Source organism: Loxodonta africana, chromosome 8, assembly GCF_030014295.1.
Source record: "Loxodonta africana isolate mLoxAfr1 chromosome 8, mLoxAfr1.hap2, whole genome shotgun sequence".
Lineage (NCBI taxonomy): Eukaryota > Metazoa > Chordata > Mammalia > Proboscidea > Elephantidae > Loxodonta > Loxodonta africana.
This window is the reverse complement of record NC_087349.1, coordinates 37543361-37555711: the sequence shown is the minus strand read 5'-3', so window position 1 is coordinate 37555711 and position 12351 is coordinate 37543361. Positions and strand designations below refer to the sequence as shown.

The 12351-nt window shown below is 39.0% G+C and overlaps 1 protein-coding gene across 5 annotated transcripts in view; it reads right to left on the bottom strand.

Annotated features, from left to right (window-relative positions):
• DOCK4 (dedicator of cytokinesis 4) overlaps positions 1 to 12351 on the bottom strand; it is a 488016-nt gene that overhangs the window by 208569 nt on the left and 267096 nt on the right. For all 5 annotated transcript variants that reach the window (XM_064289799.1, XM_064289800.1, XM_064289801.1 and 2 more), the window contains 2 exons: positions 4318 to 4399; positions 3726 to 3786 (listed from right to left, as the gene is read on the bottom strand). In XM_064289799.1, coding sequence (XP_064145869.1) covers positions 3726 to 3786; positions 4318 to 4399 — 143 coding nt within the window. The remainder of the gene's footprint in view (positions 1 to 3725; positions 3787 to 4317; positions 4400 to 12351) is intronic.

The window sequence follows — 12351 nt, the reverse complement described above, 5'->3', positions numbered from 1 at the left end:
AAGAAGAATGGTGGGGATGGGGAGAGGCTCCCAAAAGAAGAAAAACGGGGAACGTGTTACTCTCATGACAACTCAAGAAGGTTCTGGAATGGTGTTTCTCTCTGACTGCTGTGAAGCATAACTCCCAAACTTCCATACCACGCATGTCCTCAAAAACTCAATATAAGTTTTCTTTCCTGCCTCTGTGGAAACCACAGCTTTGGATACCAAACCTGGTCCAATCACTATCCTGAAAAGAATGACTGATGCCAGCCCCGGTGTCCCCAACCTTGGGATTAAGAAGAATTCACGTTTCTAGTCAGATTTCGACAGAAATTCTCTAAGTGGGAAGAAAGGTAGGAGGAATAGGGGAGATAAAGATATTTAGCAACCAGCTAGAAAGGAGAGAACAGAGTTTGAAATAACTTAATAACTGATGGGCAGGAGGATACAAAGCTACTAATTTCTTCCTTTTCCTTCCCCATCTTTCCAACTCAAAGACCTGGGCTTAAGTTCCCAGGAGCAAGGTGCTATTGCTCCTGCTCTCTGGGACCAGTAAGGGTCAGCATGCCCTATCCCACTAAAGCAAGTACAGGTGACATTCTACAGAAATTAAAAAGAATCTGTCGTTGATAGATAACAATTCATCCACTCCTTCATTTCCCTGCATCAAAAGAGCTGGCAGATAACGGCTAAACCTTTCTTAGACTGTCTTGCCTTGAATCATATTTCTTTGCAGTCTCAAAATGTTGAACAGTGAACATGATCATTGAGCAAGTTTTTACAATAATCCCAGAGAAGTATTCATTTCATAAAGCTGGGGGTAGGTAACTTCTGATTCAACATTCATTGTGAAGCACTGAATATTTAATGACCATAAAAGTCTTAGTAAAAACTATCACCACTAATAAAACACTGCATATTTGAAAAGCAAGGGAGCTCTGTGGAAGAAAGATGTGGCAGTTTGCTTCTGTAAAGATTACAGCCTTAGAAACCCTATGGGTGGTTCTGTTCTGTACTACAGGGTTACTATGAATCAGAATCAACCTGATGGCAATGGTTTTTTTTTGGTAAGGCACCCCTATGATGGGTAATACTTGTTGGGTGCTGTCGAGTTGATATTTTGTTTGTTTCCACCCTCTTTATTTTTTTATTGTGCTTTAGATTAAGTTCACAGAGCAAATCAGTTTCTCATTAAATAATCAATACACATATTATTTCGTAACATTGACTGCCAATCCCATGACATGTCAACACTCTCCCCTTCTCGACCTCGGGTTCCCTCTTACCAGCTTTCCTGTCCCCTCTTGACCTTCTCGTCTTTACCCCGGGCTGATGTCCCCATTTAGTCTCATTTTGTTTTATGGGCCTGTCTAATCTTCGGCTGAAGGGTGAACCTCAGTAGTGACTTCAGTACTGAGTTAAATGGGTGTCCAGGGGCCATACTCTTGGAGTTTCTCCAGTCTCTGTCAGACCAGTAAGTCTGGTCATTTTTTGTGAGTTAGAATTTTGTTCTACATTTTTCTCCAGCTCTGTCTGGGATCCTCTATTGTGATCCTTGTCAGAGCAGTCAGTGCTGGTAGCCAGGTACCATCTAGTTGTGCTGGACTCAGTCTGATGGAGGCTGTGGTAGTTGTGGTCCATTTTTCCTCTGGACTAATCTTTCCCTTGTGTCTTTGGTTTTCTTCATTCTCTCTTGCGCCAGTCAGGTGGGGCCAGTAGAGTGTCTTAGATGGACACTCACAAGCTTTTAAGACCCCAGATACTATGCTACTGAGTTGAGTTTGACTCATAGTGACCCCATGTGACACAGCAGAACTGCCCCATAGGATTTCCTAGGCTGTAATTTTTTTTAATCTTTATAGGAGGAGATCACCAGGTCTTTCTCCTGAGGAGTTGCTGGGTGGGTTTGAACTGCCAACCTTTTAGTTAGCAGCTGAGTGCCTAACCATTGTACCACCAAGATTCCTTGGGTAATACTGTTGCTTTTGTCCTTAGGCACCATGTGACAGAGTGGAACTTCCTCACGGGGTTTTCTAGGCTGTACTCTTTCCAGGAGCAGATCGCCAAGTCTTTCATCTGTGGTGCTGCTGGGACGCTTTGAACCGCCAACACTTAGCAGTTAGCAGGGGGCATCACCAGAGCTCTTTCTTGGGTAATGTCACTGAGCTGACTTCCTCTGTAACAGCCTTGAAAGTGAGGGGCAGACCTGACTAGGCCAAGGTCAAGGAGGACATGTTCTCATTCCATTATTTGTTTTTCTACCACCAAAAACCTGTGATATCTTTTAAAACACTTCCCAAAGCAAAGGCTATTTACTTTTTCTGTCAACACTGTGGAAGATAATGTTCAAATTTTACAACTATTTACATGAAAACAACCAAAGCCATGTCTTACATTATAATTGGTATTATACAACTGAATTAAAACAAAAACCTCATTATTATATAACAAACTGCATCCTAGACATCCTGGGAGGAGACTAGAGACAGTATGCATTCCAAATTCTCTAACATTTTAAAACATTTGTTGCAGTTTTTTCTCACATATTCACTTAAACAAAACAAAACCAAAAACAGTTTATTATTTGTTCTACCATCTCTCAAACGTAAAAATAAAATGAAAGGGTTTTCAGAGCTGTTTTTTACAGGAAAAAAATATATAGAAAATCTATGTCAAAATGACAATGTGTTATACAGTTTCTCTCAACGCACGATATGGCTAGCATGTGCATAAAATAAAAGGCTGTGAAAGTACAGATCAATAAAGAGAGTTGCCTGGTGAGATATTACCATCTTCAGAAGTATTCCCATGCAAGTAATGTAGCACAGCTAGTGAAGAAGCAGGAACAAATCCCCAGTTAATCAGGTGGTTAGTTTTAATAGAAAAACTGTGCAGGCTACACTATCTTCATTCTAACTAGCACCCCCCATTAAAACGTCTGGTTTTAGAGCATGTATAAAAATGAGAAAACACATTCTGTGGTTTGCAAGATGCTAAGAAAGATTACATTAAATAAAGGATCCCACGGTCAAATCAACTGTGGGGAAAGCTAGGGTAAACAAAATTGTCATGGCTATTTGCTATTGAGTTGGTTCTGACTTGTAGTGACCCTAGAGGACAGAGTAGAACTGCCCACAGGGTTTCCAAGGAGCAGCTGATGGATTTGAGCTGCCGAACTTTTGGTTAGCACCCAAACTCTAAGGCATTAATTTTTCCCTGTAGGACTTCTCAGGCCCTTTAATAAGATGATGACATTATGCAAATAAAAGAAAAAATACACTATTTAGTATTTTCATAACCCTTTTCTTGTAGCACCTTCTGGAATAGTATTCTGCAATCATCTGCACTTTGGAAAATACCGATTGGTGTTTAATGCTTTCATAAACTTGTTGGGAACCCAGTTCCTCAAAGCTTTCTTTTAAGGTGTTAACAGAAATTAGAATTTAAAAAGACAAAATACAAAATTTCTGAGTCACATACTTTTAGGTGGTCCAATAAGACATAATGAAACACAATAACCTACCCAACTATTTATGGAAAGAGACCCAAATCTATTTATGGTAGGTGAGGAAGTTAAATGTGAGGTTGGGGAGGCCAGGGAAGAATTCCTATGATTCTTGGATTCAAAATTGGCCTTGACTTCTTTCTAATCCGGATAACAAATGCATCCCAAGCACACGAAGACTCTTAGCATTTCTTCTCCTGTTAGTTGCGCCTACCACACGGACAACCGCGGTACCTACCGATTCGGATAATGTGCACGGTGATATAGATGTCTTTCCTGAGCTCACTGCTCCCCAAATCCTACCAAAAAACAATGTCTGGTTATTTTAAAACTTGCAACTTACATGACAGCATTTTAAGGGTATAGTCCATTATTTTCACAAATAATAGAAGACAGATACTCCAAATGGAATTTTCGTAGCAGAAGCATACGGTTCAAATTCTGTTAAAAAATACCACCACGATCAACTTTGCTTTAGGTCTATCAATGTCAGGTAATACTCAAAAAGGAAAGTCCATTCTTCATTTATTCTCTCACTCACTGGCTTATTCCTTAAACACTTAGTAAATATAGATGAAATACTAGGTGCCTTGCTGAGTCCCAGCACCACTGTACTTTGATAAATAGTATAACAGGTCGAACATGTGCTAAAAGAACAAAAGCACCACTGGGAATGGTGGTGGCAGGCTTCTGGGCACTAATATCATTTGTGTGTTATTTATGAAGTTTAAACAAATTCACTATGTTCTGTCCCAATAATTTATTTCTGCTAAATAATATGAAGCACAGTTGGAAGAATCTGCCTCATGGAGGAAACAAGGTCCACTTACCACAAAGAGAGAGCAATGTCGCTCCGGTTTATCTGGGGCTTTAGGAAGCCCATTTCTATTCAGCCTCAAGAAAAATCTCTCACTGCAAGAGAAGAAAAGTTTCACATTTGCAAATTATTTAATATTTAAAGATCCATTCCTTTTCTAATTGCTCTTCATCCTAACAGTTAAGCTCAATATCTATTAGGTCATTCACTTAACATCAAAATTGCTTATAGTAAATCAGGAGAGCGCCGATGACAATAAATGAGTGCTTCTTTTCCGAAAAACGTACAGAGCAGCAACTGCAAAAGCAGAAACCATAAATACATGTGCAGAGAAGAATTACCTTTAAAAGTGTAGAATAGGTTTGCATGTCAGTGGTAGCTCACTGTTATTCTAAAAAGTAAAAATAAGTACACTAAAGAGAAAATCCGACCCAAAGAGTTTCATTAATTTGTACCTTAGAAGATCTTTTTTCATCTTTTTGTGCCATCTTATTTCATTGGTATTAACAAAGCCATACTGAGTGTTCACCATCCAGTTTTGGAAGGCTTAATATCTTATGCTCTTACAAGTCTATAATCCAAAACACAAAAAGTACCCAAGGAACTAAAACTTGAATATAATTGATTCTTTATTAACAAAGGAAAAGATCTCAAACTCTCTACCAAACTTGCACTTGAAATTACAGCACTGCCCATATTTAATGCAAACACAGATAATGCTTCTGATCAGTCCTACTTTAATAAATACTTGTGGACACCATTTACATCCATGGCAATGTATTAGGCATAGTATGGGACACGAGCCTAAGTGAAGTCAAGCTCTTGCCATTAAGAAGCTTAAAATCTGTATGGAGGACATGATTTAAAAAAAAATAGTATAAGGAAAAACAGAATCTAATACATGGCAGAAGTACAAAGAGCTAAAGAACTAAAAAGGACATCCTACTGGAGGAAAGAAAATCAGGAATAATCTTAGCGAGGACATGGTCGCCCTTCTAAGGAGATGAAATAGCATGATCAAAAGTATTGAAGTAGGCGAATGGAGAATACTTTCACAGAACACCCAACAGCCCACCAACCTAATTCTTAAGAAAATAAGATGCACTGATAAGAGCGGTGGGAAATAAGGCTGAAGTGGTAGCCTGGATAATGTTATGGGAGGTGTTGGCTAAGGGAAAAATTATAAACAAATTAATTTATGCCTGGAACTGAAACACAGGGATGCTAAGTCACACTATAAGCATGATAATTACGTGATTTTTTTTTTTTTTTAGAAACTTCCACTGCAGATCTCCAAGATTATGTTTTAAGAACCACTGCATACCTATTTTAAGATGCCATTTCAAGAGAGGTTGTTTCCAATCCAAATTTTTCTCTTTTCTATTAATGATAATCACCATTAACATGTATTGACCATGACTGTGAATGTATAAGGCCTTGAGCTAGCTAACAGCAAGAACACATAAAGCAAAGTCTGTCTTAAAAGAAGTTCACAAAATGTATATGTCGTTTGTTAATCATAATTACTATTTACATAATGAAGCAGGTGGCTGAAGAATTTCATCATCTTCTGAGAAAGAAACCTGCAAAACCAACATGTAATGGGAAATCTGCCAGCTCAGGAAGAACCACCAGAGAACTAGGATTACCCAGTCTGGGAAACTGGTTGATAGTCTGCTGTGGTACCGCGATCTCATCTCTAACTTCAAGAACCTTTAGAAATGGAAATAATAATGCCAAGCGCTGACAAAGTAATGGTACAACAAAGATCAATAATCGCTTTAGGAGTTCAGAAAAGGAGTGAACCTGAGGAGACTTGAGAAAGGTCTCATCGAAGAGGCAGGTCTTGAGCTGGGACTTGAAGGAAAACAAAAGGAAAGACATTAATTACAGGGAGAATGTCAGGAGCAAAGATGAAAAGTTTGTGCTTGTTGAAAGATCCCTGCGTAAAACGATTTGGTGAATTTGAGGGTTTGGTAAGGAAGAGGTAGTGGATAAGACTAGAGATGAGGACAGAGTTATATAAAAAATGCCAAATGAGAACTTAAGGAATTTCGACTCATTATAAGCAAGGCGGAAACTCTGGTGGCGTAGTGGTTAAGTGCTACGGCTGCTAACCAAAGGGTCGGCAGTTCGAATCCACCAGGCACTCCTTGGAAACTCTATGGGGCAGTTCTACTCTGTCCTATAGGGTCACTATGAGTTGGAATCGACTCAACGGCACTGGGTTTTTTTAATAAGCAAGGCAGAGCTCCTGAAAGCTCTCGAATGAGGGGGCAGTAATGCTTTAAGATGATGCAAGCAGCTGTGCCTGAGATGCAGTGAATGGTGGCTACTCTGAGATTATCTCTATATCCTTACATTTTAGAAATAATTGATCTGATTCAGAAATATTACACATTTTATTTAAATATTAAATGTTTAACATAAAAGACAATGTTTTTAAAGAGGCAGCCAAGAGATTTCAAAGAAAAACAGGTTTTTAAAAGAAATTATTCCCCAAAAAAGGCAATTTCTTCCTCTCTCAAAATGCTATGCATGTTCAAAAACATAAAATGACTATCAACCCAAGAAAAATCAATATACCAGCTACTCTGACCTTCAAATTCCAACTGAATTTCAGTATCCAGGTGTCTATGATAGAAAGAATCAAACGGCTGGCTGCTTCAGGCAGAGAAGACGCAGCCAACATCCAAAGAATGTGAAATTCCTTCAGCGTAGCTTCAGTTTAGGGAACAAGTGGGAAAAGGATGTTTAGGACATTAGCAAAAGGCTCAAAATCTACCAACCCTCCGTGCTTATTCATCACTAGATTTGAAAAAGAAAAACAGTTGCCATGGAGTCGATGGTGATTCACAGAGGCCCCACGTGGGTTTTCAATGGCTGTGACCTTTCGGAAGCAGATTGCCAGACCTTTCTTCCAAGGAGCCTGGGTGGATTCGAAATGCCAACCTCTCAGTTAGCAGCCAAGACCTTAACGATTTGTGCCACCAGGGACTCCTTCACAACTTGACACTTGCTTTAAATAATAGCTCTGTCATCCCAAATCTCCCTTCTTCCATATAAGGGGCAAAGAAAGCACCATAAACAGATCTCTAAGGCAGTATATGGATTTGAATTTATGGCTGTTTGGAGCATTTTTAATTCTCTTTTGTTATCTAAATCTAGATAGATACATTTAACAGTTTCCGGTACGTGGCTTAATTCGTTTTATATCATGCATATTCCTGACCTCTCATGAGAAAAGACAACCAATCCCCGTTTCTGTGGGGTCATGTTCCCCCTCCCCACCCAGAGCAGGTGGCTAATAAGGCATGAAGGAAGAGAATATAAATGGCTGGAAACATCCTCAGTTGAAGCTAAAGTTCTCATATTCAGAAGTGGAGGGTAGGAATGACAGATACAACCAAGGACACAGAGCTAAATTAATATTACCCAGCTGCCGTTTACTGTAATTCAAGGAAAATGACTGCATGCTTTTCACAGTGGAAGAAAATTCACTATTATTTCAGACATTTAAGACATACTAAAAGAAAATGTGTAAAAACTCATCTTGAGATAAAGGAATTACACTTTAAATAATCATATTATTGGGTAATATATTTTTGTGTGTGTCTGAATCCACCATCTGACAGGCACTCTGCTAAGGACTTTACATGGACTAACTCATTTCATTCTCACTATACCCTTAGAGGGCTGTGTTTTATTGACTGTGCAAAGGCATTTCACTATAAGGCTCATAACAAATTATGGATAACATTGTGAAGAATGGGAATTCCAGAACACTTAATTTTGCTCATGAGGGACCTGTATATAGATCAAAAGGCAGTCATTCAAGTAGAACAAGGGGACACTGCATGGTTTAAAGTAAGGATGCTAAGAAAAGAATCTGAGAAGCTGGACTATATGAAGAAGAACGGGGCATCAGGATTGGAGCAGGACTGACTGACAACCTGCATTATGCAGACGACACAACCTTGCTTGCTGAAAGTGAAAAGGACTTGAAGCACTTACTGGTGAAGATCAAAGACCACAGCATTCAGTATGGATTACACCTCAACATAAAGAAAACAAAAATCCTCACAGCTGCAATAATAAACAACATCATAATAAATGGAGAAAAGATGAAGTTGTCAAAGATTTCATCTTATTTGGATCCACAATCAACACTCGTAGAAGCAGAGGTCAAGATATCAAATGAGCCACTGCATTGGGCAAACCTGCTGCAAAAGACTTCTTTAAAGTGTTAAAAAGCAAAGATGTCACTTTAAGGACTAAGGTGCACCTGACCCAAGCCATGGTTTTTTTCAATTGCCTCATATACATGCAGAAGCTGGACAATGAACAAAAACAATCTAAGAGGAACTGACACTTTTGAATTATGGTGCTGGCAAAGAATGTTGAATGCACATGGACTGCCAAAAGAACGAACAAATCTGTCCTGGAAGAAGTATGGCTAGAATGCTCTTTAGAAGTGAGGATGGCAAGACTTCATCTCATATACTTTGGACATGTTATCAGGAGGAACCAGTCCCTGGAGAAAGACATCATGCTTGGTGAAGTAGAGGGTGAGCAAAAAAAAAGAAGACCCTCAATGAGATGGACTGACACGCTGGCCTGAACAAGGGGCTCAAGCGTAACAATGATCATGAGGATGGTGCAGGACCAGGTAGTGTTTCGTTCTGTGGTACACAGGGTCGCTATGAGTCGGAACTGACTTGACGGTACCTAATAACAACAATACCCTTAGAGGAAGGAGCTCTGATGGTACAGCAGTTAACGTAATCAGCTGCTAACCGAAAGGTCAGTGGTTCAAATGCACCAGCAGCTCTGTGGGAGAAAGATGTGGTAGTCTGCTTTTGTAAAGATTACAATCTTAGAAACTCCATGGGAAAGTTCTATTCTGTGCTACAGGGTGGCTATGAGTTGGAATTGACTCGATGGCATGGGTTTATTCCCTTAAAAGGAACCTCTAGGTGGTACAAATGGTTATCCCACTTGGCTGCTAAACTAACTATTGGAGGTTCAAATCCACCCAGAGGCACCTTAGAAGAGAGGCCTGATGGTCTACTTCCGAAAATTCAGCCATTAAAAACCCTGTGGAGCACACAGTTCCGCTCTGATGCACATGTGATCTCTATGAGTCAGAATGGACTCAACGGCAACCGGTTGTATAGCCTTAGGGAGTAGGTATTATTATTATGACCACTCTATAGATGAGAAAACTGAGAAAACGTACATAGTTTTGCCAAACTCACAGAGCTGGTAAATGGTTAAACAGGGATTCTAATCTATTACTTCAAAGCCCTTGTACATCACTCGAATGGTCTAAAGTAAACTGTGTCTCTGCTCTTATAGAAATACTGAGCAAGTATTTCCAGAATATTGAGATAAATGAGTAAGAAGTCATTCACCTGCCTGGGGCACCCACATGACTAAGTCAAGCCTGGTCCTAAGAGTTCAGGGCTACTTTCCTCACACCCTTCCTGGGCTAACAGGAATGAAGGAAGTGGAAATTTTGATCTAGGGGGTTTCAAAGTGACCCCTGGTTTGAAATTGTTCTTAGTTTTTTCAATGAAACATATCTAGGACCAATGACTAGGGAAATAACTTATTTTACTAAACAAATGCAAATCTCTAAAAGATTTAAATATTTGGTTTTAATTAGTCAAAATTCATTGAGGTTTTCGAACTTGCTTCCTCGGTTTGGAGGTTTAGGGTCATGGTTTCATGGGACATCCCAGTTAATTCTTCTAATAATGTGTTGGTGCTTCCGTTCTACCTCTTCATTAGTTAGGTACTGCCTGGGGTCTTAAAAGCTTACACGTGGCCACCCAAGACACATTCACCTGGAGCAACAGAAGGAGAGTCAGGAATAGGAGGAAGATATGGAATGGTGGCTAACTACCTCCATGAACAACTGTCTTCCCTGCAGTGAGACCAGAAGAAATGGATGGTGCCCAGCTACAATTACCGAACATTTTGATCAAAGATTCTATAGAAGAATCCTGATCAAAAGGAGGAAAATGCAGAATGAAATTTAAAATTCTCATGGATTCCAGACTTTCTGAAGCCAACGGTGCTAGATGAACCCCTAAAACCATTGCCCTGAGATAATCTTTAAACCTTAAGCCCAAAATAGCCCCTGAAGTCTTCTTAAACCCAAACCATAATTTAGCTTAACTAGTAAAAAAATGTCTGCATTGAGCATTTTGCTCTTTTAACAACTATTTATATGACATCGAGGTGACAAAAGCAACTCGAAAGATTAAATTGGAACCTTACGGGACTGGAGGAGGAACAACTCAGAAAAGGAGGGTGAGAATGGTCACATAACTTGAAGAATGTTATCGGTGTCACTGAATTGTACATATAGAAATGGTTGAACTGGTGTTTGTTTTGCTATGTGTATTCTCAACAACAACAGTAAAAAAAAACTCATGATGTTTAATATTGAATACTTGGTTTTTCTTCTTAGTTATCAGTAACCTACTAACATGTAATATTTACTGACTATATTGTATATCACAAAACACAAGCAATGTGGCAATGCCCCCTTCTCCTGCACCATGGACAGTATATTCTACTTGTATTTGTCAAGATGCACATATCTTTGAGGCCCCTCTCTGTCCCTACTGAAACATCTGAAACACATTTTACAGTATCTCCTGTCAGATCAGCCTAAAATGATGAATTCCAATAAGATTAATATATAAAGTCAATTTGTATATTAATGACAAGTCATATTTTTTCTGTATTCTAGATGTTAAAACTTTAATACTGACAGAACATACTATTCCATACGTGCTGGTTTCATCAACGTTCTGGTAAACCAATGTATCCTAAAGTATTCTATTTCAGAAAGAGATCACTTTAGCTCTGTCATTACTTTAATTTCACTAGTCTAGACAGAATCCTGATTATGCGTGTAATAGCCTATATCATATCCTGTTTCAGAAAAAAAATATCAATATGTACTAAGCCAATGACATATCCTTTAGCTTAAGCATGGCTTGGGGTGGGGGGGAATAAAAAACAGACTGAAGATGAGTACTGTAGAGAAATAAATCATGTGCTTTTTCTTTTCTAAAGAAAAATTTGGGGCCAATTTTTTTCTTTTTTTGGCCATTTGATTTTTTTATTATTCAAAAAAGCCTCTTTTTTTTTTTTTTTTTTTTTTAATTTAGCTTTCTGACTGTGCTTGTGCCTTCAATACTTTCACAATGATTTTCTGTTCCTCAATAAGGAAAGCACTCTTGATCCTGTCACGGACACACTTCGGCACTGCTGACATGTCTTTTTTTGGTTACACACTACCTCTTGCGACTTTAGGCTTCACGGCATGAAGTCCTTGAAGCTGGCCTGGGCACACACTGCATGTGGATTGTGTTGCTTTACCAACCTTCTTGGTATACCAAAAAACCCACTGCTGTTGAGTCCATTCCAACTCACAGCGACCCTATAAGGTTTCCAAGGCTGTACATCTTTTTTCCTGCTGAATGGCTGGTGGATTTGAACCACTGACCTTAAGGTCAGCAGCTGAGCACTTTAATCATTGTGCCACCAGGACTCCTTCCTTCTAGGTATAAAAGTAAATAATTCTCTTACCAGGGGTTCAGAACAGCCTAGTTTTGTTAGAGGCTGTATTATAGGACAGATTACCAATGGCAGGTCAGACGCTGGACCACTGAAGCCAATTTTTAAAAATTCTTTATATTCATTTGTAACATGCTGTGTGATACAAAATTCAATCAATTTCTCTTCAGCTTTGGTGTTACATCAACTAAATCAGCAAATGGTTTTAGAGAACTATAGCAAAGCCTTTCAGAACCATTTGAGTTACAATTATCCACCCACACTCTCACACATGTTTTGAGAATAACAGAAATGTATGCCCTCAGTTCAGGAGAAAAGTTGAACAAGTCAATGATATTTCATTCTGGAATATCTTCCAAAATTCTCTGACCTATCTCACTTAAACTTTTGTGGCCACACGCAAAGGTACTTTTGGTGCTGTGTTATAAGTTAAAGGCATCTCTCTTAGGAA